Source organism: Danio rerio, chromosome 6 (assembly GCF_049306965.1).
Source record: "Danio rerio strain Tuebingen ecotype United States chromosome 6, GRCz12tu, whole genome shotgun sequence".
NCBI lineage: Eukaryota > Metazoa > Chordata > Actinopteri > Cypriniformes > Danionidae > Danio > Danio rerio.
This window is the reverse complement of record NC_133181.1, coordinates 13,972,554-14,000,216: the sequence shown is the minus strand read 5'-3', so window position 1 is coordinate 14,000,216 and position 27,663 is coordinate 13,972,554. Positions and strand designations below refer to the sequence as shown.

The following is a 27,663-nucleotide window of genomic DNA, read 5'->3' as shown; positions in this document are numbered from 1 at the left end:
ATCAAATACAGTTCAAAGAAATCTGTTTTTATACAAAAAAAAAAACAAAACAAAAAAAATGCCCTAGTCAAGTTCTCTCAAATCTGCAATTGGAGCCCTGTTTCCCAACCTTGTTCCTGGAGGTACACCAGCACTGCTGTAAAGTAGCAAATTACAAATAGGCCTACTTGACTTACTGTAATTAGGTAGTTTTTCCCTCAGGAATTGTACTTTACTAGGTAGTTAAAAAATGGGTACTATTACTTTTACTTGAGTACATTTTAAGGGCTGCAATATAGTACCTTTAATACTTTACTCGCACTTACAGTCACTACTTTTGTTTGTTTATTTAATCTTGTCTGTGTTTATTGCATAATAGGAATAATTAATCCCATGATTCATGTCAAATTAAAATGCATCAGACACAATCGAAGACATGGACGCTTTAGAAATACAGCAAACATTGAGAGTGTGGAAGTGTTAAAGTTCCAGAAAAAAAAAAGTTTTTTTTTTTTTTTTTTAGATGTTAGAAGTATGTTACTCTTAAAGGATATGTATAAGCTTGCATGGTACAAAACAATAACAGAAATGTGCATTTAGAAGATGTAAAACTGATATAAACATGTAAAGCTTGTAGTTTGTCGCTTCCACCTGAATTGATCAATGTTTTTCTTCCACATCACCTCATACTTCTATTACATACTTTTCAGTCATCAAATCTTGACCAATCAAATGCTCTCTAGAATCTGACATGCCCCACCCCCTACTCCTTTGCTTTTCATTCAGTGCTCTTGAGCTCAACCACTCTCACTGGGAGAGCTGTGATAAAAACGCTATTGGCTGTTTTTTAAAGGGGAGGAGCTACTCAATGTCCTACCCTCTCTTCGTTTTTCAGTTGAGATTATGCCAAACATCGAATAAAAAGGCACATTTCAGAGCATTTCACAGGACCTTTAAAAGTGTCCAAGACTTTTGTGTGACAATTTTTTATGCACAATGACTGTGAGACTCTATGATGACCGAAATCGGCAAATGGCCCTAAACAAAAGCTAACTGAACTACAGAATGTTACGTTTTCAAACACATGCACAAATTGCATGACTTCTATCAGTGCAGAACAAACTTGGTTTGTAATTCCAACTGCTGGACACTTTTAACTTGTAAATCAGGGTTGCAGATTCAGATTCTGTTGGCTTATTATATGTGCATATATTAATGTAACGTGTACTCACATTAAATTGATCTCACATTTGAAATGTATAGTCCACGACTAGCAAATAATGTAACTTACATTTAGAAACACCCTTAAAAGAAAATGACCTTGGTGTAAGCGACATTAATAATTTAATTTGCCTTGTATATAAAGTGGAATCAAATTCACAGCATAATTCTCACTGCCCTTGAGCACTTTTTAGAAGGGCTTTGTTTTACTCATACTTTGAGTAGTATTAAGAACATATATTTTTACTCAACTTCCACTAATTAGTTTGGCAAGTAATGATACTTTAACCCCTTCAGACCTGAATTATGTTCCAAATTTCAGAAAAATATGATGTCGTGATGTCCATTGTAATAGACGCAGGGTCTGAAGGGGTTAACGAGAGTATGATTTTAGATTTTTCAGTACTCTTTTCACCACTGCACACCAACAGCACATTTAGCACATTTATTTTCAGGTTTGGAAGCCTCTTCTAATGTTCTGATGAGTTGATTCAGATGTGTTTGATTGTGAATAGTTTAAAAACATGTAGTGCTGGAACTTTTTTAAAATCTTCCCAATAAAACTGTTGGTGCGCCTCCAGGAACAGAGCTGTGAATCACTGTTCCTGGAAATACTGGGAAACACTGTTCCTGGGTTGGGAAACACTACCATTTAAGATTCACATTAGTGTTTTAAATCCAGCACACTTAATATAGAGTGCCCTCCGCTAATATTAGCACCCTTGGTAAATATCAGAAAAGAGTACTGTAAAAAATTCCCTTATTTTTTAATCTCTAATCTATTTAATTCAAAAGAAAAAAAAGGAAGATTTTTGCAATAAAAGTAGTGGCTTTTTAACCCTTTTGAGCTATTTTGTCTAGAGAGTAGAGGTTAATTCCTTTACTCTTTGCTCATATTTACCAAGGCTGCCAATATTATTAGATGGCACAGTATTTAGGGAGCAATACATTTGGGTTGGAATGGTTTCATTGGTTAAATCCTCCAAATTTTAGGGGATAAACATCTTATCGGTCCTTGTAAATGTCTTTCCGCCTGCGCAGCTCCTCTAAAACTCGGGCGCGATATGATGTCCAGTCCTCATCCTGCTTCTGTTGCAGGCCCAGAGCCTGATGGAGATCCTGGGAATGACTCCGCAGGAACGGATTATACTGCTTCTCCTCTAGAAGAGTGGATGGACACTATAAAGAGAGAGAACTTTATGTCAAGCCTGGTTTGTGGGAATATTTAAAACATTTAATATACCATGCCACATCACCTTAATCAACAATTTCTGTCAAAAAATATTCTGTTTCTTTTTTTTTTGGTTGGGGAAATACATGAATTAACAAAAAAAGGCAACATATTAAATATAATAAATGTATCCACTGTTTTGAAGATGAGGTCGCAATTTTACCCAAGATTTGGAGCCAAATAAACTTAATCAAAAGATTTGTAGGTTGTTAGTAAAACTTACTGACTTAGCATTATAAGTTAGGCTTAATAATGATATTTTAAAAAATGGCAAAACGCTATTTTGTGTTCTCCCCCAATGTTAACATGCCTGCAACAGAAGTACTATTAATGATATCTTAATATTCTTTAAGATTTTGGTTCTTAACAAACTTGCTTTAAGTATTTGTAAGGTTCTATGTTGTGGTTAAATTTCATTTGCTCAGTGCACATATTAATTTCCCAGAAATAAAATGTAGACCACACTGCATACAGCTAATACTTTCTTCCTTTAAAGACGAATGTATGAACAAATAATGTTGAAAGTAGAACGTATTTGGTTTGATTATTTCTCTCAAACAGAACAACTGTAATGAGCATACTTTGCGAGAGCCAAATTTTGATTGATCTGATTCTGAAGTACACTTGATTTTATTCTCTTCTTCCTTACTGTACACAGTCTCTGGCTCCTCTGTTGCAGCACCCACTGCAGTTTTTGCTCCCGAACAACATTGCCAGGCTCCACGTCAGCAGCAAAGAGCAGGTTATCCTCAGCATATTCATGTCCTTAAAAAAAGCAAAGCAAAGAGTTACACCAAAATAGTAATTTACAATAATAAACCATTTCTAATAAATGCAGCTAATAAATCCTAATATCTGCAGCATGCCATTACAAATAAGAACTGTTCATTTTGATTCCATGGTTACTTTAAACCGACTTTCAACAAAGGGTTAAGCAATGTGTATCATGTATTAGGATTTACTCTTTACTTTTTTCTCTGCATTTATATTTTAATTATTTATTCTTAAATGTGCTACACAATGTGCCTTAGATGGGTTTAGCTAAATTCAAAAAAGTCTTCAGAAACAGTTTTACATGCTCATTTATTTCCCATGAAATATCCCTAGAATCAGAAGCTCCATATTGACCTTATTTGGATAGGTTGTAAAAATCAATTTTTCACATATTGTGCCTTTTAATGACAATTTAATTCCAAGTTTGTCATTATTTTCGTAAAAACCAATTAAAACATTTACTTGAGAGTAATCTCCTTTCTATTGACTAATAGACCACATTTTTTAAATGGCAGACCTCATCTTTAAAATTTTAACATTTTGTGTAGCTGCAAAAATATGAGAAGCATTTCTGAATAGTAGTTTGAGCAAATGCAAGCAGGTTTTATTCTGTGGTTAATGTCAATTCCTGACTACTCAGGATTTAAAGTAGAAGTAAAGCAGTCAGTCCAGTTTACAATATTTTATAAACTACTTTCCACTTTCATGAAAATATATTAAACAAACACGAATTATGTAATAATTGTGAAAGAAATTAGCATGTTTTTTTTTTTTAAAGATTTATTTTTGGCCTTTTTGCCTTTATTAGAAAGGACAGCATTAAGACAGGAAGCGAAGTGGGAGAGAGAAGGGGTAGGGAAATGTCCTCGAGCCGAGATTCGAACTCGCGACGCCCTGATGTGCTAATGCACCATATGTCGGTGCACTAACCACTAGGTTATTGCGCTGACGAAATTAGCATGTTTAAATCAAGCAGCAATCTCCCGTTCTCCCTCGTGAAGCTAATACGGAAGTAACTAATACTGCGATTCGTTGAAATTCTGCTAGTCCTGGCTTCATATTAGAGCACATTTCTATTGAATCCACTGTTAAAAAAGGAAAACTTTACAGCAGTAAATGGTGTTTACAGCCTGGTACAAATAAATTTGTAAAATTTAATTTTTTTTTATAATTCATCCGTTTTGTTTATATTAAGTTATATTAAGTCTGCATAATTAAGGGCGGGGCCATTTGAGTGACACCAGGTCTCGTTGGTCGCATTCACTTCACCTCAGCTGATTCCAGCCGATTAGCCCCTGAACTCGGCATATACATGGTATTTTTGTGTCGTTTTGTGTGGCTTTACACAGTCAATCAGTCAACAACAACCTAGCACATGTGGTTAGAACATAAAGGAGTCACAGGTAATGAAGTATTAAGCAGAAAAGCTTGTCTTAGCAAAATGCTAGCGGGCATCAGTAGCTCCGCTCTCTCTTTGCCTTTGTTTGGTATCCCCCAGTTGGTGCATGACGCGTTACCAAAATGCCGATGGTTAGCCAGGCCTACTGGTAGCTTCTTTTGCATTCTTCAGAAACCTATGGATGATGTCACAGATACTACGTCCATATCTTTTACGGTCTATGGTTTTAATATAGCTTTTAGAGCTAGGGCACTGCCAACTTGGCATATCTCTGTGTCTGACGTCACTAACCAGGTTCGTTGGTTATATGTTTTTTACATTAAAGAGGAAATGAATTTACCAAATGATGTAAACATGACTGCTTCACTTCCACTTTAACACTAACCCCCAGGACAAAGTATGGAAAATAGCTCCAACTATTCAATAGTATCTGAATGCAGCCTTTAAGATGCAAACTGAGATTGCATTACTCAGTGATGCAATGTCAGACACAGTGCACTCAAATGGAGTGAGTGACGTGTGAGGGGTAGGGTTAGGTGAGCCTATTAAAAAGCATTGGATGCAGCTCAGATTGCACTGCACCAGGTCTGCATTCAGACCCCTCTCCAACTATTGCACAAATAAAAGATGATTCTGACTGTTTCACAGCTTCAAATAATGAAAAAAAATTGTGTTTCATTACCAGGCCAAAGCAGAGTATCATCATTCAGTGATCCCACGGTATCCAGAGAGGACAGCATAGTCGAGGCATTACCCTCAAACATTCTCCCTACAAGGATTGGAAATGAGTCAGAGCTGTAAACAGAGCTGGATTGAAGAATGCCGAATTTTTATTTGCAGTTCTGAAATACTCTGCTGTGGATCAATACTGGGTAAATAGTCATAGTAATTGCAAAGTATAAACACAATGCCAAACAAAGCAGTCAGGTAACAATAGCATTACAAATATTGTAAACAAACTCATAAAATATTTTTTTAAACACGCACACACAGACAGCAAAATGATTAATGTCTCGCTCACCGCATCCAGAGAGGAATACCAGATCCCCTGAAAACAGGCTGCTGGGACCACCGATCGCACGGCCGTCAAGCAAGTAGATCATGTGACCCACTGTGTGTCCTGGTGTGTAGAAGGCCCTGAAGTGTAGTTGAGTTCCAAAATCTATTGTGTCTTTGTCTAAAAGGGGGCTAAAAAATACAGAATGTCCAAAAAAATATTCAAAGCTTTCTGTAATTATAACATCATACATACAGTAAAATAGTTTAATATGTATTAGAAAACACAGAGTGGGAAGTAATTTTTCAAATAAACACATCTTTATTAACCAAATAAACTTATTCAGATATATTTTTTCTATTTCTGTTGCATTTAAAAGAATAGTTCACCCCAAATTTTTAATTAGGTCATAGTTTAATCACATGCCACTTGCTGAAAGCATTTTTGAGTTTCTCAAGACATACAAATGATATTTTAAACAACGTTGGAAACGGGTATCTATTAGCAAATTTTTCCTACCAAGGAAGTTAATAGCTACAATTTACCAGCATTCTTCATTATATTTTTTTTTGATCCACACCAGAAAGGTCTGGAATAACTTCAAGGTGAGTGAATTTGTTTTTTGTTCAAATATTTCTTTAAAGTGGTCATGCCTATTTTATGTTTTGTTTTTTATTCTTCTTTGTGGTCCACTTAGAATGTTATAAAGATATACATATATAAATAAGAGAAATTGAAAGTAATTGTCTATTTTTGTCCTGCTTCGACTCCTCCTCTCATTGGAGAACACTATTTAAATCAGTCTGGAGGATTGTAGACTCGGAAATGAATGTCCACTGATATGATTGGCTGACAGTTTGCAATTTTTAACAATTTTTGAAAGCTAAAAAAAGGCATCACGGTGGTGGAGTTGATATCACAATCGCTTCACAGCAAGAAAGTCGCTGGTTCGAGGCCAGCTGGATCAGTCGGTATTTCTGTGTGGAGTTTGCATGTTCTCCCTGTGTTTGCATGGGTTTCTTCCGGGTGCTCTGGTTTCACCCTCAAGTCCAAAGACATGCGGTATAGGTGAATTGGGTAAGCTAAATTGTCTGTAGTGTAAGTGTGTGAATGAGAGTTTGTGTGCGTTTCTCAGTGATGTGTTGCAGCTGGAAGGCCGTCCGCTGCGTAAAAACATATGCTGGATAAGTTGGTGGTTCAATCCACTGTTAAGGGACTGAGCCGAAAAGAAAATGAATGAATGAATGAATCAAAGACAGATTTGTAAACTTCTGCATGTATATTTGATAGCCTACATCCCTCATAGATGGATGCTGCATTGATTTATAGTTAAAAAAAGTATAAATACTCATGTTAATGTCAAATTATCTGTGAAAAGCAACAATGAATGTAATAAAAACTGTTTTGTGGTGCAACATCACTGTTGAACTCAGTACTATCAGCACAGAATTGTCTTTCTGAAAATCAAGCAATGAATTGTGCCTTGTTTGTGAATGAGTCTGTAATAAAATTAAGTAAACAAAGGACTACGTTCTTACTGAGTTGGTCTAGAACAGTGGTGTCCAAACTCGGCCCTGGAGGGGTGGTGTCCTGGAGAGTTTAGCTCCAACCCTAATCAAACACAGCTGAACCAGCTAATCAAGCGTTTACTAGATATACTAGAAACTTCCTGGCAGGTATGTTGAAGCAATTTGAAGCTAAACTCAGCAGGACACCGGCCCTCCAGGACAGAGTTTGGACAACCCTGGTCTAGAACATAATTAAAATAAAGTATTTTATATCTATTTTGTATTTTTATAGTCTGGTTTCTGCATTGACCTGTATTTGCCTCTCATTCCTTACCTAGTAAGTTGGTGGGTGTGGCTAAACAGGCAATGATGAAGATTTTCTACTGTGGAGGCGGAGTTTAAACACAGTATTGTATTACAATAGTGGCACATTAGGCCGATATGCTTCAATATAAGCTGTTTTTTAACTTACAGGATGCTTTTTTAATAATAATAATTTTATAATAATGACCTTTTTTATGTTTAAAGATCAAGGGAATTTCCATTTTTATTAGTTTGTGAGCCCTTTCAAAGAATCTTTATTAATTACTTACCTTCATGTCATTCTAAACCTGTGCATTTATTCATTCATTTATTTTCTTTTCGGCTTAGTCCCTTTATTTATCTGAGGTTGCCACAGCGGAATGAACTGCCAATTTATCCAGCATATGTTTTACGCAGCGGATGCCCTTCCAGCTGCAACCCAGTACTGGGAAATATCCATACACACTCATTTACACACATACACTTTGGACAATTTAGCTAACTCAATTCACTTATAGCGCATGTCTTTGGACTGTGGGGTAAGCCGGAGCACCCAGAGGAAACCCACGCAAACAGAGGCTCGAACAAGCAACCTTTTTGCTGTGAGGTGATCGTACTACCCATTGCGCCACTGTGATGCCCCCTTTGCATTTATTATTTAATAAAAGACATTTTTGAAGAATGTTCTTGTCCATAGAATGGTTGCTTTGAAACATTAGATCCATTAAAACTGTCTTTAAAATGTTTATTTTGTGAGAGCAGAATATGGAATGGCATCTAAACAATGTAAAATATTCGTTTGAACAGTTCAAATGATACATGATGGGATGGCAGAACAGCAGGTACTGACTGTGTGAGGCCTGGAATGTTGTCCATTGCGTTCCCATACACTCGACAGGAGCTGTAGCGTCTTTTTAAAGCCCTGTTTCCTCCACTGTGGTCCCTGGTTGGGAGATAATTGAATTACAAAACATACTTTGATTCAATCAATCACTCCAAGCAAACAAGACGTTTGGTCATCTTTACAACTTGATCATATCCCATTCGTAAGAATTACTTTAGCAATATCTCTTCTCTTTTAAAAGAATGCACTTTTTGATTTTAGCAAATTACAAGATCTTAAAGCTTCTACATACTTACATCACACCCATCCTAGAATTCTCATACAACTCTATAAATGTACTCTCCACTAGCAGTAAACATAACTGAATATTTATTAGTCATAATCATTCTGCTATAGTTGCTTGCAAAAATTATTTGTTCAGCAAGTAGACATTTTTGGCATTTTTAAATGTGGCTTACCAGTGCTTATGTGTGCAGAGAACAGCTTGTAAAGCCACCCCCTCTGCCTCTAGGCATGCCTGTGTGGGAGTAAGGACAGACTATGAGAAATGAGATAAAAATAGTTATGGTTCTGGCTAATTTCACCCTCAAGATGACTTACACATGCCCTGTAAAGCATCTCTTCAAGTAGATGAAGAGCCCTACATATTTTGATTGCGACAAAACATTCCTTACCATAAAGTGATACATAAAGTTTATGTTTACACAAAAATTTTGATTCACTGTTAATTTCTTCAACAGGGTTGAAGACTTTTTGAAATTTGAGACTTTTAAAAACAATTTTAAGACCATTTTGAATGAAATTTTGGACATATACAGGGCTAAATGCTAAGGATTTTTTCGAATATCTCAGTAGGAAAAGATTTTTACTTGCCCTATAAAAAATCATTATAATTTGATACATTTAATAATAAAATAATAATAAATATTATTAAGAAATAATATAGGTCAGGTCAGTATCCTCAGCACTAAATAAATGGAGAACTTTTAAACAAATTTTATTGTAAGGAAAGTAATTAAATGCTAATTGTAATTAAAGAGTTAAGTTGTATTGAGATGGATTGTTGGTGACTGTATGGATGTTAATGGGCAGATTGGGTAGCAATCCATAAACAAGGGGAAATTAAGACCTACAACACATTATATCAGTAGATTTAAGACTTTTTAAGGCCTAAAAGTTTGCTTTTAAGATTTAAGACATTTTAAGACTTTGAGACCCAGTGGATACCCTGTTCAAGCATCCAAAATGTAGGTCAGTACTTTTCTTTTTCAGCAAATCATTTGAGATTTTCTGCAAAAAATCATTAATTAATTGATAGCAAGTAAATCGCTACTGCACTGTAAAAAATTGCTATAAAATTTACAGTTACTTTAAATGTACAAGTGCACTGTAAATTAACAATTACAGCTGTGCTGTGGTGTTACGTCACAGTTGCAATTGTTAATTTACAGTGCGCTTGTAAATTTTGCCAGTAAAAAAATTGCTATTAATACTGTAAAATTTACAAGCAGATTGTAAATTAATAATTACAAAACTACAGCACAATTGTAATTGTTAATTTACAGTGCACGTGTACATTTTAAAGTACAACGGACAACCAAAATTCCTAATAATACTGTACAGAAATTTGTAACAATCTGGTTCTTTTTGAGTCGAGTTTATTATATATTTGGGCTTCTCATGATATATTGAGCAAATCTAAGGCAGAAAAATGGGTCTTAACATTATTTACCAGCTTATTTAAAACAAAACTTCAGCAAATGATCCTCATTGCTTTCATTGAATTCTTGCGCATGAGCTTCCGGAAACTTAGTTTCAAAATGAGCTGGTGGTAGTTGTTTACAGCTGTTTATATGGGTTGCAGCATCCAGAATAAGCAGAAGTCAGTTCCATTTTAATGAACAAGAGAGCACACATGTCGTCTTTCCTTTCATAAACCATTCTATCATCTTTCCTAATGAATGTCAGCTCATGTGGGAGTTTGTGATTATGCATACCATCACATCATAAACAGTTGAAGTCAGAATTATTGGCCCTCTTTTGAATTTTATTTTCTTTTTAAAATATTTCCCAAATGTTGTTTACCAGAGCAAGAAAATTTCCACAGTATTTCCTATAATGTTTTTTTTTTCTTCTGGAGATGTATTTGTTTTATTTTGGCTAGAATAAAAGCAATTTTGAATTTTTAAAAGCCATTTTAAGGTCAATATTATAAGACCCCTTGAGCTATATTATTTTTTGATTGTCTACAGCACAAACCATCGTTATACAATGACTTGCCTAATTATCCTAACCTGCCTAGTTAACCCTTTAAATTGCCCATTAAGCTGAATACTTATGTCTTGAAAAATATCTAGTAAAATATTATTTACTGTCATCATGGCAAAGATAAAAGAAATCAGCTATTAGAAATGAGTTATTAAAACTATTAAGTTTAGAAATGTGTTGGAAAAATCTTCTCTTCAGAAATTGGGGGAACAATAATTAAGGCTAATAATTCAGGGGGGCTAATAATTCTGACTTCAACTGTATATCATGACTGGAAAACTGTTTTCAGGACTGTAACCTAAGATTAAAGGTGACAACATAGTAAATGTGCAAAATAATCATTTCACTTCATAAGACCTGAATGTATCATTAGTAGTCATAAACTATTAATTTGGTTTTTGCCTATGCATATAAATTATTCACACTTTACAAAAGGTTTCATTTGTTTATGTTAGTACATGCATTTATACATTTCATGCTTGTTAACATTATTTGCAAGACGCACTGCGACTTTATTTCCAATAGCTAACGTTAATAAAGATGAATCAATAATGTAATAAATGTATTGTTCTTTGTTTGGTCATGTTAGTAAAAATATACATTAACTAAGACTAACACAACCTTATTGTAAAATTTTACAGATAAATTTAAATATACTCAGATACACAGCATAAAAAGTGTCAATAGACTTTGACTTCTGAATTACCAAGGACCATATTTACAGCAAAAAAAAAAAAAAAAAATTGTGCTTACAAAAGAAAAAAGCTGTTCATTTTTGGGGGAATAATTATTGAGGGAACTTAAGATTTAATTTTTTTTTAATTTAGGAAAAAAAAAAACTGGAATCCTTCCATTACGATGGCAGATTTCCTCTAAAAATAACAGAAAATGACCCCATCTTAAACAATCCTGGTAAACCAGTGAGGAAAAGGGAATACTTTCCACCAACCACATGGGTTTGGCAATTTCTCACTACAGTAAGACACGTAATCCAGCAAACTACTTGTAAAACCACTGCAAAGATGGTTTATGTCAAACCTGAACAGGCTGAGGGTCAGCGGGATCGACCACAACAGCCGTATTTGATGCAGTGTCGATAACCACATAGCTGTAGTTGTCTAATAAGATGGGAACCGGTATGATCTTGATGCCTGTTGAAAGTAATAGAGTGTGACATTAGAGATAATCAGCCGTTGAGTGTATGACGGAAAAGGTCTTTCTGCTCACCATTTATTATAGTCGGCTGAGCTCTGGAGTGGCCAGTGGGATACCGTTCCCGTGCTTTTTTCATCTGCCTCTTGTGAAATATGTACCCGAGTTTGGTCCGTGTATACAGAGAGTACCTAATAGTAAAAAAAAAAGGACAACTATGTTGGTTCTCTATGAAATTAGACAGAAATGCAGTAGACATTCTTATTATAACAAGCTAACTGAGGAAAAGTTGGTTTTACACTCACACATTTTCACTTTCTCCTTAATATTATAATTTCAGAAAAGTGTTCTTTGCAAATTCTAAATAGGGAAATCATATTGGCAGCCAAAGACTATCAAAGTACAGCATTGTTCACAGTCAAATAAATAGTGCTAATGTTGTTTTGAAGTCATACTTGTATGATATTTCTGACCAAAATATTCAAAGTAGCATGGTAAACAATATAGGGACTGTCTATGACAAGCCGTTTTGACATTTAATCTATAACCCGTACTAGTATCTATTTTCATGTTACTAGTGCTTATTTTTTAGATACTAGTATCTTTTCCATTAAGTACTAGTGCTTATTTATTAGATACTAGCGCTTATTCATTAGATACAAATGCCTATTCGTTAGATACTAGTGCTTATTCATTAGATGCTAGTGTCTATTCTTTAGAGCAGGGGTGTCAAACTCAATTCCTGGAGGGCCAAAGCCCTCCACAGTTTAGTTCCAACCCTGCTCCAACACACTTACCTGTAGGTTTCAAACAAGCCTGAAGGACTCAATTAGTTTGATCAGGTGAGTTTAATTAGGGTTGGAACTAAACTGTGCAGAGCAGCGGCCCTTTTGGAACTGAGTTTGACACCTGTGCTTTAGAGACTAGTGCTTACTCATTAGTTCTTTTTAGATACTAGCACTCATTCATTAGATACTAGTACTCATGTGTTAGATACTAGTACTTGTTCATTAGGTACTAGTACTTATTAAATAGATACTAGCTTTTATTTATTAGATACTAGTACTTATTTTAATAGCGACTAGAATCTATTCTGTTGTTGCTAGTAACAAATACATTTTTTTCCATTTATTTATATATTGAGATATCAACTATTCAGTTTTGACTAGTATGCATTCCAGCTAGGATTAGTACATATTTTTATGTAGTTACTAGTAGTTAATCATTGCTAGTACTTATAAATTAGATACTAGTACCTAATTAATAGATGCAAGTACTTATGTATTAGATACCACTACTTATTTATTAGGTACTAGAATATATTTAATAAATATAGTGCTTATTAAAAAATATGAGTACTAATTAAATAGGTATTACAACTTATTTAAAATATACTAGTACACTTTATTAAATTATAGCACTTGTTTGAAATGTTACTAGTATTTAAAAAAAAAATTTTAGTCAAATTTTTAAAATCAAACTCCACTCTTCCATTTGGACTTGTCATAACATAAGACGAGTAAAAAAGCAGAACTGATAGTAAAATAATAATGGTAACTAGTATTAGTTATAAAAGATACTAGTGAAAAAATATTTTATTATTATTTTTATTTTTTTTTTTATTTTGCTCTTTTATTAATAATCTTTCTATGTTCCTTCCTAATATGTGCTTATTGCTGTTTTTACTGTTTTATGCTCATATCATGTGTCTATTTTATCTCTGTAAAGCACTTTGTTCAGCCTTGTGGCAGATGGAAATGTGCTATATAAATAAATAGAACTTGAACTTGAACTAGTGTCCAATAAATGCTAGTACTCATGAATAACTACTTGTCTCTATTTAATAGTTACTAGTATCTAATGAATTGGTTCCAGTTTCTATTTAATAAGTACTAGTATCTAATACATAAGTACTGGTATCTATTAATTAGATACTATTGTCTAATTAATGAGTACTAGTACATAAAATTATGTACTAGTCCCAGCTGGAATACATACACATTCAAAACTGAATAGTTAAGATCTCAATGACTGACCCCTTAGAAATCAATAGAAAAATTTTTTTATTTGTTACTAGTAACAACAGAATAGTTACTAGTTGTCACTATTAAAATAAGTACTAGTAACTAATAAATAAGAGCTGGTATCTGTTTAATAAGTACTAGTATCTAATAAATATGTACCATTACGTATTAAATAGATCAATTCTAATGAATACTTACTAGTATCTAACACATAAGTACAAGTATCTATTCAATAGGTACTAGTATCTAATAAATGAGTACTAGTATCTAATAAAAAGAACTAGTGTCTAATAAGTAGGCCCACACGAAATCTGCAATCATTAATTCTGTTAATTTGCTTGTGTAAATGTGTGTAAATCTTTATTTATTCAGTTTTTAAATTAATTACAGTAATATTATTGACTAATATGAAAATGTTCATCTGATTTTTGTACAATGCAGTTTGTTCAGTAATATTTTCTGTTTTTAGTAGATATATTATAAGAGAGACTTGCTTTGCTTACCAAATAAAGTGAATGTAATTGGATTTGCATTTTAAACAATAAATAAAAGTTAAAAATATATTATTTTTTATTTTACATATTAAGGTTTTAGTTAGGATACTCCCAAAATAATTCCGCATAAATCCGCAGATTTTTTGCAAAATTCTGCACAGAAATAGCAAAAAACGTCTGCAGACTCCGTCTGGCCCTACTAATGAGTAAGCACTAGTATATTTTTTAAAAAGCACTAGTATCTAAAGAATAGCAACTAGTATCTAATGAACAAGCACTAGTATCTAATGAGTAACCACCGGTATCTAAAAAATAGGCTCCAAATTAGTATCTAAAAAATTAGTTTGGTTTGGTTAGTTTATAAACTATTAACATGAAAATAGATACTAGTAGACTGTCACAAGTTGTCATTGAATATGTGTGAATATAAAACCAACTTTACATCAATAGCTAACGTTAGCTATTGTATTTATTCTACCGTTTTTATAACAAGTACGCAAGATTAATTTATTTAAACCACAACTTCATTGATCTAAGGTACTATGTAGACTATGTCTTGAATTGTATACTGATATGTAGGCTATAATATGTAATATAGTAATATCCATATATTAAAAACAGACAAAGATTAATTGACGTATCAGTGTCATTCACTAAATGAAAGATTTAATGCATTTATTTAAGAATCTTAATTCTGATTTAATACCAAACGCAAAACGGTAATACCAATACCAACGCTGATTCAATACCAACGCTGAAAACAGCAGTAAAGTTAGACTAATGTAAACAACAACAAAAACAACAACTAAAATACGCAGTGTGACCAAAAAGCAACTTACGCAATCCAAAAAAGCGGTTTCTCTGAGCGAGCCATCAGCTTAGCGATCTGACTGTTTTTCCACGCACTTTTCCTGGCGCATTTAACAACTCTACAAATGTAAAATCCGCCACAGACTGAAGCAATACACAGTAAATACACGGTCCACTCCGGAAGCGCCATTACAGTAGGCGGGCGGCGATGACGCGATTAAGGAAACAATTACGATTGGCCAGAAGTGACAGTCACCGTAAAGACTCGTATTTTACTTTTTCACGCATTTATTTTTTTATTATATGCAAGTATATTGTTGATTTTAGCACACATCCTATTGCATCTATTTATTCTTGCATTTTTTTATTGGATTTTTGACTACAATTGCTCTTGTAAGGTATAAACAGTGCTGGCAAGTGAGTGATTATATATTAGAATATTTGCGTAATTAGGTTACACATGTATGTTTGTAGGCCAATTTGTGTATGTGTGTGTGTGTGTGTGTGTCATGTGATGTATATTATTTAACAATCCATCATTCTGATTAAACAAATTTTAAACAAGGAATTATTAAACAAATTATTGAACTGATGACAAAAAAGTAGGCCTACCTATTTTTTAATTCATGTATACTACAGTTTTACAACACACACCATGGTTAAACTATGGTTAGTATTAATTAAGTAAAAAGTAATTTATTAGGTAATAATTTAGTCATGGTTCAACTCCAAATACATTTTTAATTTGTGTAACCATATAGTTCATTTTTGTAAGGGTTTGTGCACGTGTTGCAAACTGTTTCCTAACTTTTTAAATCGTACTTAAAGTCACTGAAATTAAAATGTATATTTCAAGAATTTTAAACATATGCTGGATAAGCTGGCGGTTCATTCCGCTGTGGCAATCCCAGATTAATAAAGGGACTAAGCCGAAAAGAAAATAAATGAATGAATGAGTTTTGAAAAATAATTTTTTTACACTTACTGGCCACTTTATTAGGTACACATGTCTAACTGCTCGTTAACGCACATTTCTAATCAGCCAATCACATTGCAGCAACTCTTTGTCTTTAGTGTTTGCAGAGAATGATCCGAAAAAGAGAAAATATCCAGTGAGCGGCAGTTCTGCGGGCACGAATACCTCGATGCCAGAGGTCAGAGAAGAATGGCCAGACTGGTTCAAACTGATAGGAAGGCAGAAGTAGCTCAAATAACCACTCGCTGCAACTGAGCTATGCAGAAGAGCATCTCTGACCATCTTAGACTGGTTTCTTAAACATGACAATGTGTTCACTGTGCGCAAATAGCCTCCAGTCACCAGACCTTAATCTAATAGAGCACCTTTGAGATGTGGTGGTACGGAAGATTTGCATCATGGATGTGCAGCCGACAAATCTGCAGCAACTGTGTGATGCTATCATGTCAATGTGGACAAAATCACGAAGGAATATTTCCTGTATCTTGTTGAATCTATGACTCTAAAAATGTAATCTGTATGTTTATTTAGGGATATTTTCTCTTGAAAAAAATTAACTTAAATACTCTTTTCTTATAACTGTTATCGTTATATGCAGATGAGACTATCCAGTGCCACTGATGAGATGATCCCAAGGTTTCCATAATCCTGGACCAGGCCATATCCTGAGCAGCTGCTGTGGTGGTCATGGAGGAGTGGAGAGCATGAGACTGATTCCTGTGGGACAAACAAGTTTTGTTGACGTCCAGCTTCTCCAGCACCCAGACTGCAGCTCTGCACAAGACGTTTGGCCATCGGAGAAATGGTCGTGCCCAACTGAGCCTGGTTTCTCAAAAGGTTTTCTTCACTTTCGCCAATTGGTGAAGTATTTTCCTCGCCACTGGCCAGCTTGTTTCGGGACCTGTAGAGCTGCGCATGGATGGATTTGCTCTTCAGTGTTTTGACTCACATTAGTGATTATTAAACCACACTGAACTGAACTGAGCTAAACTGAACTGAATTTAAACACTGAAAACTGAACGACACTGTTTCGATTTACTATGATCTTCTATGTAAAGCTGCTTTGACACAATCTACATTGTAAAAGCGCTATACAAATAAAGGTGTATTGAATTAAATTGTATTATTCGTAACTTCAATAAATAAAATATATATATATATATAAATTGTGTGTCTGCCTTACAATCTGGTCAACTCTATTACATAAAAAGGCTAAACAATCTGTAAAGCACCAAGGCATGTCATTATTGTTCGCTCATTAATTATTTTTCTGATTTTTATATTGTGTTATAATTGTTCATGTAATGGGACAATCATTTGGCAATGGCATTAAGCTAATTAAATTTTTTTCAATTCTTTTTTTGAGCATTTTTTGTTTATAATCTTACCTTTTCACAATAAAACTCTCTCTAAACTTGTCTTAAAAAATAGGGGTAAAGGACCTGCAGTTTGGCACCACCTTGTGTAAGAAAACAAAGCAATCAATCTAGCAAACACACACACACACACAGAGACACATGCCCGCTTGTTCTCAGAATACAAATATTCAGCTTGGGTGTGTCTGCTAGTTCACCACACCTCGAGACCTGGCTGAGCTCTCACAGTGTTTTTAGTGAAGTGCTACATAATAATAAGCAGATAAACTTGATTCATTATAGTTTTCATTTGAATAGTGACCAAAACATCATTTTCATGGTAAACTAATCTTGTCGATTTTGCGAAACGCCATGTTGCAGCTGCTGTTGACTCCACCTGCTGGTTTGTAAGCATCTTGAGTCACCGAACGTCATCCATCGCCTGACTGCTGCTTTTACATACGTGCAGTTGAGAGAAGAAGGTGGACCAGGGTGTCAACTGTTTTATTTAATCAGACTCTCGAGGGATCTATCTTTTGATACTTCTTTTTTCGAGTTTCGACATCGATCGTATAACGTTAGTTTTTTTGGTTTTTGGATTACAAGACAGCGCGTGGTAAGTATTGTCACATTTTTTGTTATAAACAACGGGGTACCCTTCTGTTCGAAAAGTTTTTACATAGATTTTTTTCATCGTTTTTTTATTTAAAAACGATAAAATAGTCGTACCAGCTGTTAGTTTGGGGCAAAATGTGGTTACCATGGTAAATATTTATAAGGGGAAGTGAAGCCAACATGTTCACATGTTCAGGATGGCGTCCAAGAGCTGTAGAGTAGTCACTTTTAGGATGTTTTCATAACTATATAATTGACATGTAGTCTATTTTTAAAGATGAACTTTCACGTGAGGAAAATGGCAGACCAAAATACTCCCTGACCCCTTATGATTTTAATATCTTTACAATCTGTGGCTTGTTTTTAAAACTTTAAACTCCCAAGCTAACCAATAGCATTTTTAGGCAACATCCACTTAACACAGCCGTGATGCCATAAAACTAGTAGTATGCACTTAGTAGGCTCACTAGGTAATAAAACATTGCCTAATAAGATTTATTTTTGTTTTAACTGCATTAACAATACTTTCTATTCAATACATATGATTTTTAACCAACTGTTTGGTCAGTTTTGCCTGACAAAAAGCTTATGTTTTAACTATGCTTAGTTATACAAAGTGTTTAGTTGAACATGGCAGATTGCATAACATTTTGGCTAGTCTTATTCATCAGGGAGGTGGACCAGCAAGTAAAGGAAGTAAAAAAAAAAAGTGTCATTTATTTTCCACTTTAAATGTAAAAGATTGCTTAGCAGAGCCCACAATGATGTAACAGAGTGTGTGTGGTAGGTTTGCTTGAGTCATGCTGGCTGTGTTGAGCTGATACAAGAAGAATGGAGACATTCTTTTCCAGTCTGGCTTAAATTACAGATAATGTTATTGTAAACATTTGGAAAAACCTACATGCCTTCTAAAATGACTTCTTAAAACACTTCCATATGCTTGGTTTTAAAAGTAAAAATCACATTAACTTGGTTTTATGTTGTTCCTCAAGTTCTGTCACGTGTCCTGAGGTATTTATTTGCATTTAGCAGCTACCTGTGACCTAATTCCAGTCTTGTCTGAAATGAATCTGACAGTCACTCCTAACAGAACATGAAATGTTGAAACGCCTTCTCCCAGGATACTTTCAGTAAATGACGATCCCTGGTTAAACGTTGAATAAGATTTTCCTCAGCAGATGTAAGTCACATGTTCATACTGACCTCACTGTGTGTGTTTCTGAGACCTGCTTTACATTTGTTAGATAAAAGGAAACACTGATCCTGGCACATGCAGTAAATGCTGTTAACATGGACTCTCTCCCTATAAACAGAGCATAGTAAAGCAGCATTTGAGGGCAAACTAGCCGAATTCATGCTTCTCACTATAAAGCTTTTCATGGGTTGAGCCTTGACGGTTATTTTCAGGAAGACTGTTTAGAGTGTGGTCAGTGATGCTTTTTTTGCTGTCAAGACTGTGAGAGTGAAAATGGCTACACTGCATTTGTAGATTTAGTATTTCATCAGAGTGCATCAATGTTACGTGACTATAATAATACTAATGCTTCTGTGAGTTAATCAAATCACAAGGAGGAAACTGTACTCCTAGATCATTTATTTTCATATCTTTCCTGCATGAGATTTTAGGATGTGGTGCTTGGTTTCAGGTTAGCATCTTGAGTTATAGCACAAAATGGTGGAAAAAATGTCTACCCTGTTAGTGGTTTAAAAAGTTTAACAATAAGCTGTTTCACAGATTCAAATATTCCCTCATTTAAGCGTTTCGCTTTATTTTACTAAATAATTGATTCAGTTTACCTTAAAGAGAGAGAATGTTAAATGGTTTATACCAGGGGTTCTTAATGTCTACATTAAAAGGTCCAAATCTGAATTTTTATCAAGGTTAAAGGTCCGGAACAATTGATATTCCATAACTTGTTTTTAATAAATATTCATAACATGCATCACAAGTCAACACTATTTATTTTTCTTTAAAGAAAGTGGCATTTGAATTGTGGCAAATGTGACAAAACCACTAATAAAAGTTCATATTTGTACAAAACACAATAAAAGATAGGCAAAAGAACAACAAAAAAACAACAACAACAGTATCTGGATGCAGCCATGATGATGCAAGCTGAGATTTCAGAGATGCAATGTCAGACACAATGCACTCAATGGAGCTAGTGACGTCACTGTGAGAGGTATAGGTGTGGGCATTAAAAATAGCTTTGTGCTGGCTTGTGGCAAAGTAAACGCATACTTATCTGTTCATTCAACTTACAAATGTCTATTCTCTTCATTAAGTTTTCTTTTCCATGAGACCGTCATCTGCATCCATTCAAATAAACAATTTGCTGCGGTGTGTTAAATGAATAAAATGAATAAAACCCACAATTTGAATCCTTTATGCATGGTCTTGCAGTACAAAATACAAAAGAGTTGTGTCTGGATTGAATACCCTACCGGTCCAGATCTGGACTGGAGTCCTGACATTGAGAAGCCCTGGTTTATAGTAATTTAACATTACTGACAATTTACTTTTCAACTTAAAGGGATAGTTCACGCAAAAATTAAAATTTCCTGGTAATTTACTTGCCCATAGGTCATCCTAGATGTAGGTGACTTAGTTTTTTTTTTCTTTAGTAGAATATTAAAGAAGGTTTTGAGCTTTGACTGTGGTTTATTTTTTATTTTTTGTATAAACGCAGTGAATGGTTACAAGTTTTTTATATTAAAACTAAACGCATAAACAAGCCCAAATCAACAAATCAATAGCCATAACTTCTGTTGGCTAGGGATGGAACGATTCAATTGACTCTTGATGCGATAAGATTCACGATACTAATTTCATGATTCATAATTTTAGACAAATTTAAGGTGAACAAGAGTCCTTTCATTTTTTTCTCAATTGCTGCACAATTCTTTTTCTTTTTTAAAAAAGAAAATATTTTCTGCCTTAACCAAAGTGGAACTTTAAAACAAAATCCAAATAAAAAAGTGCATAATACAAACTAAAGAAGACTTTATTATAAACAAACTAAACAATTCACTGCAACTAAATTACAAATTTAAAACAAAAATGAACAATGCAAATTAAAGAACACTCTTTAATACAAACAAACTAAATATGTGACTGTGGTAGGATTTTACTTTTTTTTTTTAAAGAAATATCAGAATAGAAATATCTATGTTTTCTGTAATAAAAAAAAGGAACAATCTAATATCTGGTTCTGTAACAGTACAGCTTCCTTTTTCAGTCTGAAAAACATCTTCATGCTTTTGCTGTGAAAACACTGATGCACCATCTCTACAGCACTCAACATCTCCATTCCTTCAACATTTCTACCGATTTGAATCATCACATATTTAAATCGATTTTAAACTGGCTCATGGTGAATCGCTATATACCAACTGATGACACATTGAGGTTTTGTGATGGAAACAATCGCTCCGTGTAAGAAATGGAACAATACTTATAATATTATTAGCTTTGATCCACAGTCTAGTCAAACAGTTCTCGGCGCGTGTGTGACTGTGGTCTGATGGCTTTTGAGGAAAAAGACAAAAACGCGAGACCTGGTGACGTATTCATAGATATCTTTCAACAATTTGCATCACCTGACCGCTCATGCAAGTTTCCTTTCATCCTCGAAAGCGACTGGACTAGACTACGGTCACTAGGCCTGTCACAATAATCAAATTATCGACTTATCGTGGAATATTTGTACATGACCTCAATCATTTTTGGTGTTTCAGTATTTAAAGTTATTTTACATTTTACCTCACTGATGTCAGAGTTAATAATTGGACAATTCTTTAATAGTACAATTAATAGGATATATAAATGGACATTTACGTCATTTTTGACATCAAATTACAAATCTAAGTGACCTCAAGAATGAAAAGCCTTAGTTCTTTGAAAGTGGCATAAAGTGATCTCAAAATGACTATAATATCGCTTATTAGGCCTGCACGATATTGCAAAAATCTGACATTGTGATGTTTTTGTTTTTCTGCAATAAATATTGCAATATAGATGGAATAGATATATGATTTTACCAGATGATGCACAGGGTGGGCCATTTATATGGATACACCTTAATAAAATGGGAATAGTTGGTGATATTAATGTCCTGTTTGTGGCACATTACTATATGTGACGGGGCAAACTTTTCAAGACGAATGGTGACCATGGTGGCCAATCTGAAGTCGGCCATCTTGGATCCAACTTTTGTTTTTTCAATAAGAAGAGGGTCATTTGATATATATATATATATATATGTATATATATATATATATATATATATATATATATATATATATGTATATATATATATATATATATATATATATATATATATGTATATATATATATATATATATATATATATATATATATATATATATATATACACAATTTCATGAGATCAATTGAAAACTGCTATTTTGAAATTATTTATTTATTTACAATTGGAATGATTCTGTAGGGAAGTGAATCATTCATAAAAATGTTAAAAAACGAATTCAAATCAAAGATAAGTAAAAGAAACTGTTTAATGGCTTTCGGGCAGTCAGATAGTATTCAGATGTGGAATTTGAATAATCAAATGTAAAATAAAACTGCAAAAGTAGTTATATATTAATAAAAGAATATTCTTTATTTTCAAGAGTTCACACTTAGCTGATAATCAATAAAGCGTATTTGGCATGCTGTCCCGGGAGAGAGCCCTGAGCTTGTAATATCCTCGAGCCCGGGGCTCCCTCCCGTTAGAAGGGCGAGAGGGGAGTTCGAGGTCAGGTAGGTCTCGAAAACTCCCCTGCTTGTCACCGTGAGAAGTGTGAACTGAGGTTGTATTGGGTGATAATTTGTTTTAGTCGATTTGGCTATGGTTCATGTTTTGGACGGTGGGAGGAAACCGGGGAACCCGGGGGAAACCCTCTCGAACATGGGGAGATCATGCAAACTCTGCACAGAAACACCGACAGGCCCAAAAGGTTGGACCGGCGGTGTTCTTGCTGTGAGGCTACAGTGCTAGCCACTGGGCCACCGTGTCGCCCAATCAGAAAAAGGAGGAGGATGAAGGGGTGGAAAGGGGGGAGCTTCAAGACGAAGATAACTGGAGTGACAAACTCAGGTTATTTATAATGCTTCCGTAATCATCTAATAGGGCTGATTACGGAGCTAATAAGGAGCCAGCCGTGTTGATTATAAGCACGTGATCCTCTCGAAATTAGTTTATGAATAAACCACATAAAGCTACAAACGGCAACATTTTTTGTTCCTAATTACTTGAATTCTATCAGGCCTTAAAAACACGTGCAGATGAAATATTTTCATTGTAGTTAAACTTTGCAATAGCTACACAATTCTGATGTGTCCCAAACTGTTTCTCCTGGTCAACTATAATCATAACTCAACATAGCAGATCCTGCGATGTGACTTGCGAATGTACACATTGCGATATCGATACTAAAAGGATATATTGTGCAGTCCTATCGCTTATCAAAACGTTTTCTGTGACAATATATTACACAACGAAAATTCTTTATCGTGACAGGCCTAACAATCACACATGCAAACAAACAAAACTTTAATCTGATTTTCTAACAAAACTCACTCGCGTATTGCCTTACTGTCTACTAACATCTTCCCAATTCTGCTTGCCACTGCTGCTTTTTTTGCAGTCACGACTGTAAAAGTGAAAATGGCTACACTGCGTTTGCAGCTTTTGTATTTGATCGGAGTGCACTGACATTACAGGACTATAATAGTACTGATGCTTGCATGAGCTAATCAAATCGCAAGGAGGTGTCTGTACTCCTAGAATCATTCATTTTCATGTCTTTCCTGCACGTCATTGTAGATATTAAAATGGAATTTTTAAAAAATGTGGCATGTGTCAACTTGCAGCATAGCAGAGTGGATTTATGTCCACTTTATCTGTTGTTTACATCTCAAGCTCTTGAACTCGACACACAGCCACATTACTGCTGTTTACCAAGGACTTCTTTCTTATGGCAAGAGGTCTTGAACTTGAGGCAGGAAGGATATTCTAATCTAAGTTTAGAGCTCTCTCAGAAACATTGTGCTTAATGACTGGGATCCTTCTATGTTTCCGTCTGAATAATGAAATAAATGCTCTCATATGGCATGCTATATAAATGATTTTATCTGCACTGTTAAATTACACTGTATATAAATGTGTTAAATCACACTGTATTTAACTATAAAATTAACTGTAGGACATTTATGCAGTATGTTATTGTATTTTAAAGTTGAGAATTAAAGAATTACAGTTGATTTTACAGTAAAGATATACATACAATTCTGTAAATACATATACACCAATATAAATGGTGCTGTAATTGTAAATACAGTATTTCTCCTGTAGTTGATTTACAGTAAGTTACTGGCGTACTGCTTTAGTTACTGTAAATTCTACAGGAAATATTTAACAGTGTGCTTTCTCATATCAATAAAGGGATAGTTCACCCAAAAATGAAAATTCTGTCATCATTTACTCACCCTTATTTTAAACCTTTATGATTTGATTTGTTCTGTTGAACACAAAATAAGATATTTTGAAAAAAAAAAAAAAAAAAAAAAAAAAAAAAATATATATATATATATATATATATATATATATATATATATATATATATATATATATCTATATATATATATATAATACTTCGCTATCAGATTTATTTTCCTACTTTTGATACCCGTGTTTTCAGTTTTCTTCAACATATGTGTTCATATGAAGAAAGAAACCGATTTGGAATCACTTGAGAGCGAGTTAATGAGTTAATAGTGGGTAATTAAACATTTTTGGGTGAACTATCCCTTTAATTTGTGTAACAGTAATGATAGAGCAATTAAGTTTCAGCTTCACAGTTGATAAATTCAGGGTTATTTTCAGCAAAGTCCTTGTTTTCAGAATAGTCTAGTGCAGGGAGTTTCTAATTGTGGTCCAGGGAGGCCGAAAGTGTATGCCTTAAGAGTCAAACAACAAAATAAAGACAAACAATTACACGAAAAACAAGTAATTTAACCATTTTATATTAAAAAATAAAGTAATAAATAATCAAGTAATTATTAAGTATTTTAGGGAACTGGGATTAAAAGAATAGAATAAATACAAATGAACACAAAATCAATAATGTTTAAATATAATTAAGACGAAAATAGCATGTAATGAACATAATTTTTTTTTTGTTTAAAGAAAGCCAGTAAAACAAATTATATTCTAATTAGCAGTAAAAGTGGTTAAAACATGTAAATAAATAAAAAAAATTTAATCAGATAAATACCATAGTATAATCAGTTGAATAGTTTTATAATTTGTTATGCTACGAATTAAATATTTTTCAAATAATAATTTAGAGCAATTTATAATATAATTTTTTCCACAGTATTAGTCGTCTTAATATATATATTTTTCCTTTTGAGCAGTAAAATGTTTGTCATCCATAATTTAGTGCACTGTAAAAAGTAATAATTAGATCTAACTTGTATGAAGTGAGGCAAGCGGCTGCATTTGATGTTTTTGGTTGGGTCAACTTCTAGCCTTTTTAAAGTATAACAAACATTGTAACATTGCTTAAAACAAATGCAACAAAATTAAGTTAAGCTGACTAATAGTTCTAAAATTAATTACCTGCTTTCTTGTTACAGGTAGCTTATTTACATGTTTCTATATGTAACCTGTATTTGTTTTGTTTAGGTTTTAAGAACTTTTTCGTTTCCGAGTTCTGGGTTGCAGCTGGACTGGCATCCGCTGTGCAAAACATATGCTGGATAATTTGGCGGTTCATTACGCTGTGGCGACCCCTTATGAATAAAGGGACCAAAGGAAAATGAATGAATGAACTTTTATGTTTTAAATAAAAATAACTGAATCATATGTCAATAAAATTAATTAAATTGACTTCTGGCTGTAACACTTTTCCAGATTACACCTAAAATAGTTTTGAAATGTCAGTGATTCTCTACTGGGATTGTTTGCTGTGGATTTTGAATGTTTGCTTAAAACGAGAAAGGGCGTCCATCTCCGCAGTTGTGGAGTGACTCATTAGTGAACTTTAAGTGACTCATTAATGGCCACAGAGTGAACTCTTTCTGCTCAGAGAGAGTGTGTATTCATCCGAGACACAGGAAACCCGTTCTTGCTTATGCATTTTTATTGGACTTTGATAACCAATATTTCCTGCTCTAAAATTATTATAATAGTAAAGGGAAAGATCATGTCAAGTTCAGTTACACTCTGAGTTAAATAATTTACAGATCATGAGGTGGATTGCTTAAAGTATAAAACTCAAATTGTTTCGTTTCAGAAAGTGTCCCAGTTAGCACGTCCTCATTCAGGCTATACATTCTTAAAAAAAAAAAAAACATAAATTGCATTTATTTTGGTGTAAAAATCATCAACTTTCTCTTTCTCACTTTGATTCTGAGTTTGTGTGTGTGCACATAAAGGAAAGACATTCGTAGAAAACAATTGCATGCCTTGAAAGTTGAAACATAAAGATGCTGTGATTGATTTCTCACAAGCCAATCAGTTCAATTCACAGACACAGATACAATGTTTAAAAGCTTTGTACATTAGGAGGAAAAGAGCTGTCCGTGAAAGAGGATAGCTAAAAGAAAAGAGTTTACTTCATTAGTGATTGGGAAGTGACGTTAGATGTGTAGTTAATGTGTACAGAGACTTAGAAGTGTAAGTTCATGTCATATTTTTGTAAATTCACCTTAAAAAATACAGCTTTAAATTGCAGCTGTACATAAACCTGTATAAAAATTAAAATTGTAAATGTTTATATGTAATTAAACTTGTTGGTTAAACCAAAATGGCTTATGTGTAGCAAATTATGGGTATAATAATTCGTAATAATTGTACTAATTGTATTTTTTTTACTTTTAAATGTAATAATAATAATACTTAAACTTTTTAATTTGGAGCAACAGGAAGAAGAGTGGGTTTATTGCATCAAAGATGTGTCACTTTTCTCACAGTGTATTGGTTTGTGAATTCTAATATAGAACATATAACCAGTCCTGTTGATGGTTAGCCTTGCATTGTAGGATACCATGGCGACTAAGGCATGAGATTATAACTGTTTTCAAGTTTTACCTTGGTTTTGAAAAGTCAAGTTTTTAAAATCGATAACATTTTCTGTTAAATCATTCCAACAGTATATATAAGTTTTATTTTTTTATTTACAACTTTTTAAACTATTATATTTAGTTATTTAGGATTATTTAGAGCAGTATCTCCAGCAGAAAAGGACCCTCCACATCATAATCTACTGATTCAGGAAACATTTAAAAAACAAATCGCTTATGCACCAACATCCAAGCATGCTATAGACCTGAACAGTGCAGTGGCTTACTTTAAAGCATGGGTCTCAAACTCGATTCCTAAAGGACCACAGCTCTGCACAGTTTTGCTCCTAATCAAACACGGCTGATCCAACTAATCAAAGTGTTCAAGACTACTAGACTATTAAGCAGGTGTGAGTTGGAGATGGTTGAAGCTAAACTGTGCAGAGCTGTGGCCCTCCAGGAATTGAGTTTGAGATAACTGCTTTAAAGCAAAGATATTCAAAGATGCCTTTTCAGATTTTAAAGAAATCTGTCTTTTTTGAATCTGTCTTTTTTCTGATAAAGATAGCTGAAGTCAATTTTTTATTTTAATTATTTAGCCTGATGTTTATTGCTTTAAAATATT

General features: G+C 33.9%; 3 protein-coding genes across 7 annotated transcripts in view; 1 reads left to right on the top strand and 2 right to left on the bottom strand.

The window, feature by feature from the left end:
- asic4b (acid-sensing (proton-gated) ion channel family member 4b) overlaps nucleotides 1-27,663 on the bottom strand; it is a 750,743-nt gene that overhangs the window by 658,968 nt on the left and 64,112 nt on the right. The gene's annotated exons all lie outside the window — the stretch shown is intronic.
- Nucleotides 1,855-15,222, bottom strand: pnkd (PNKD metallo-beta-lactamase domain containing). 2 transcript variants are annotated; one of them, NM_001256210.1, is made up of 9 exons: nucleotides 15,034-15,222; nucleotides 11,752-11,867; nucleotides 11,563-11,675; nucleotides 8,715-8,773; nucleotides 8,263-8,355; nucleotides 5,626-5,792; nucleotides 5,287-5,373; nucleotides 3,081-3,196; nucleotides 1,855-2,379 (listed from the first exon to the last, which is right to left on the bottom strand). In NM_001256210.1, exons 1-9 carry the CDS (start codon nucleotides 15,192-15,194, stop codon nucleotides 2,206-2,208), a joined length of 1,086 nt encoding a protein of 361 aa, NP_001243139.1. In that variant the 5' UTR covers nucleotides 15,195-15,222; the 3' UTR covers nucleotides 1,855-2,205. The 2 variants fall into 2 exon arrangements, 1 of the variants encoding a protein (NP_001243139.1); XR_012407343.1 differs by lacking the exons at nucleotides 1,855-2,379; nucleotides 3,081-3,196; nucleotides 5,287-5,373; nucleotides 5,626-5,792 and adding an exon at nucleotides 6,286-6,749 and having other exon boundaries at nucleotides 7,859-8,355; nucleotides 15,034-15,200.
- The window catches only part of tmbim1a (transmembrane BAX inhibitor motif containing 1a), a 29,492-nt gene continuing 19,577 nt past the window's right edge, over nucleotides 17,749-27,663 (top strand). For 3 of the 4 annotated variants that reach the window (XM_073952901.1, XM_073952900.1, XM_073952899.1), the window contains exon 1: nucleotides 17,820-17,951. The gene's annotated coding sequence lies outside the window, so the exon portion shown is untranslated. Of the gene's footprint in view, nucleotides 17,952-27,663 lie in introns of all 4 variants that reach the window. The other variant, NM_001005992.2, reaches the window with a different exon arrangement.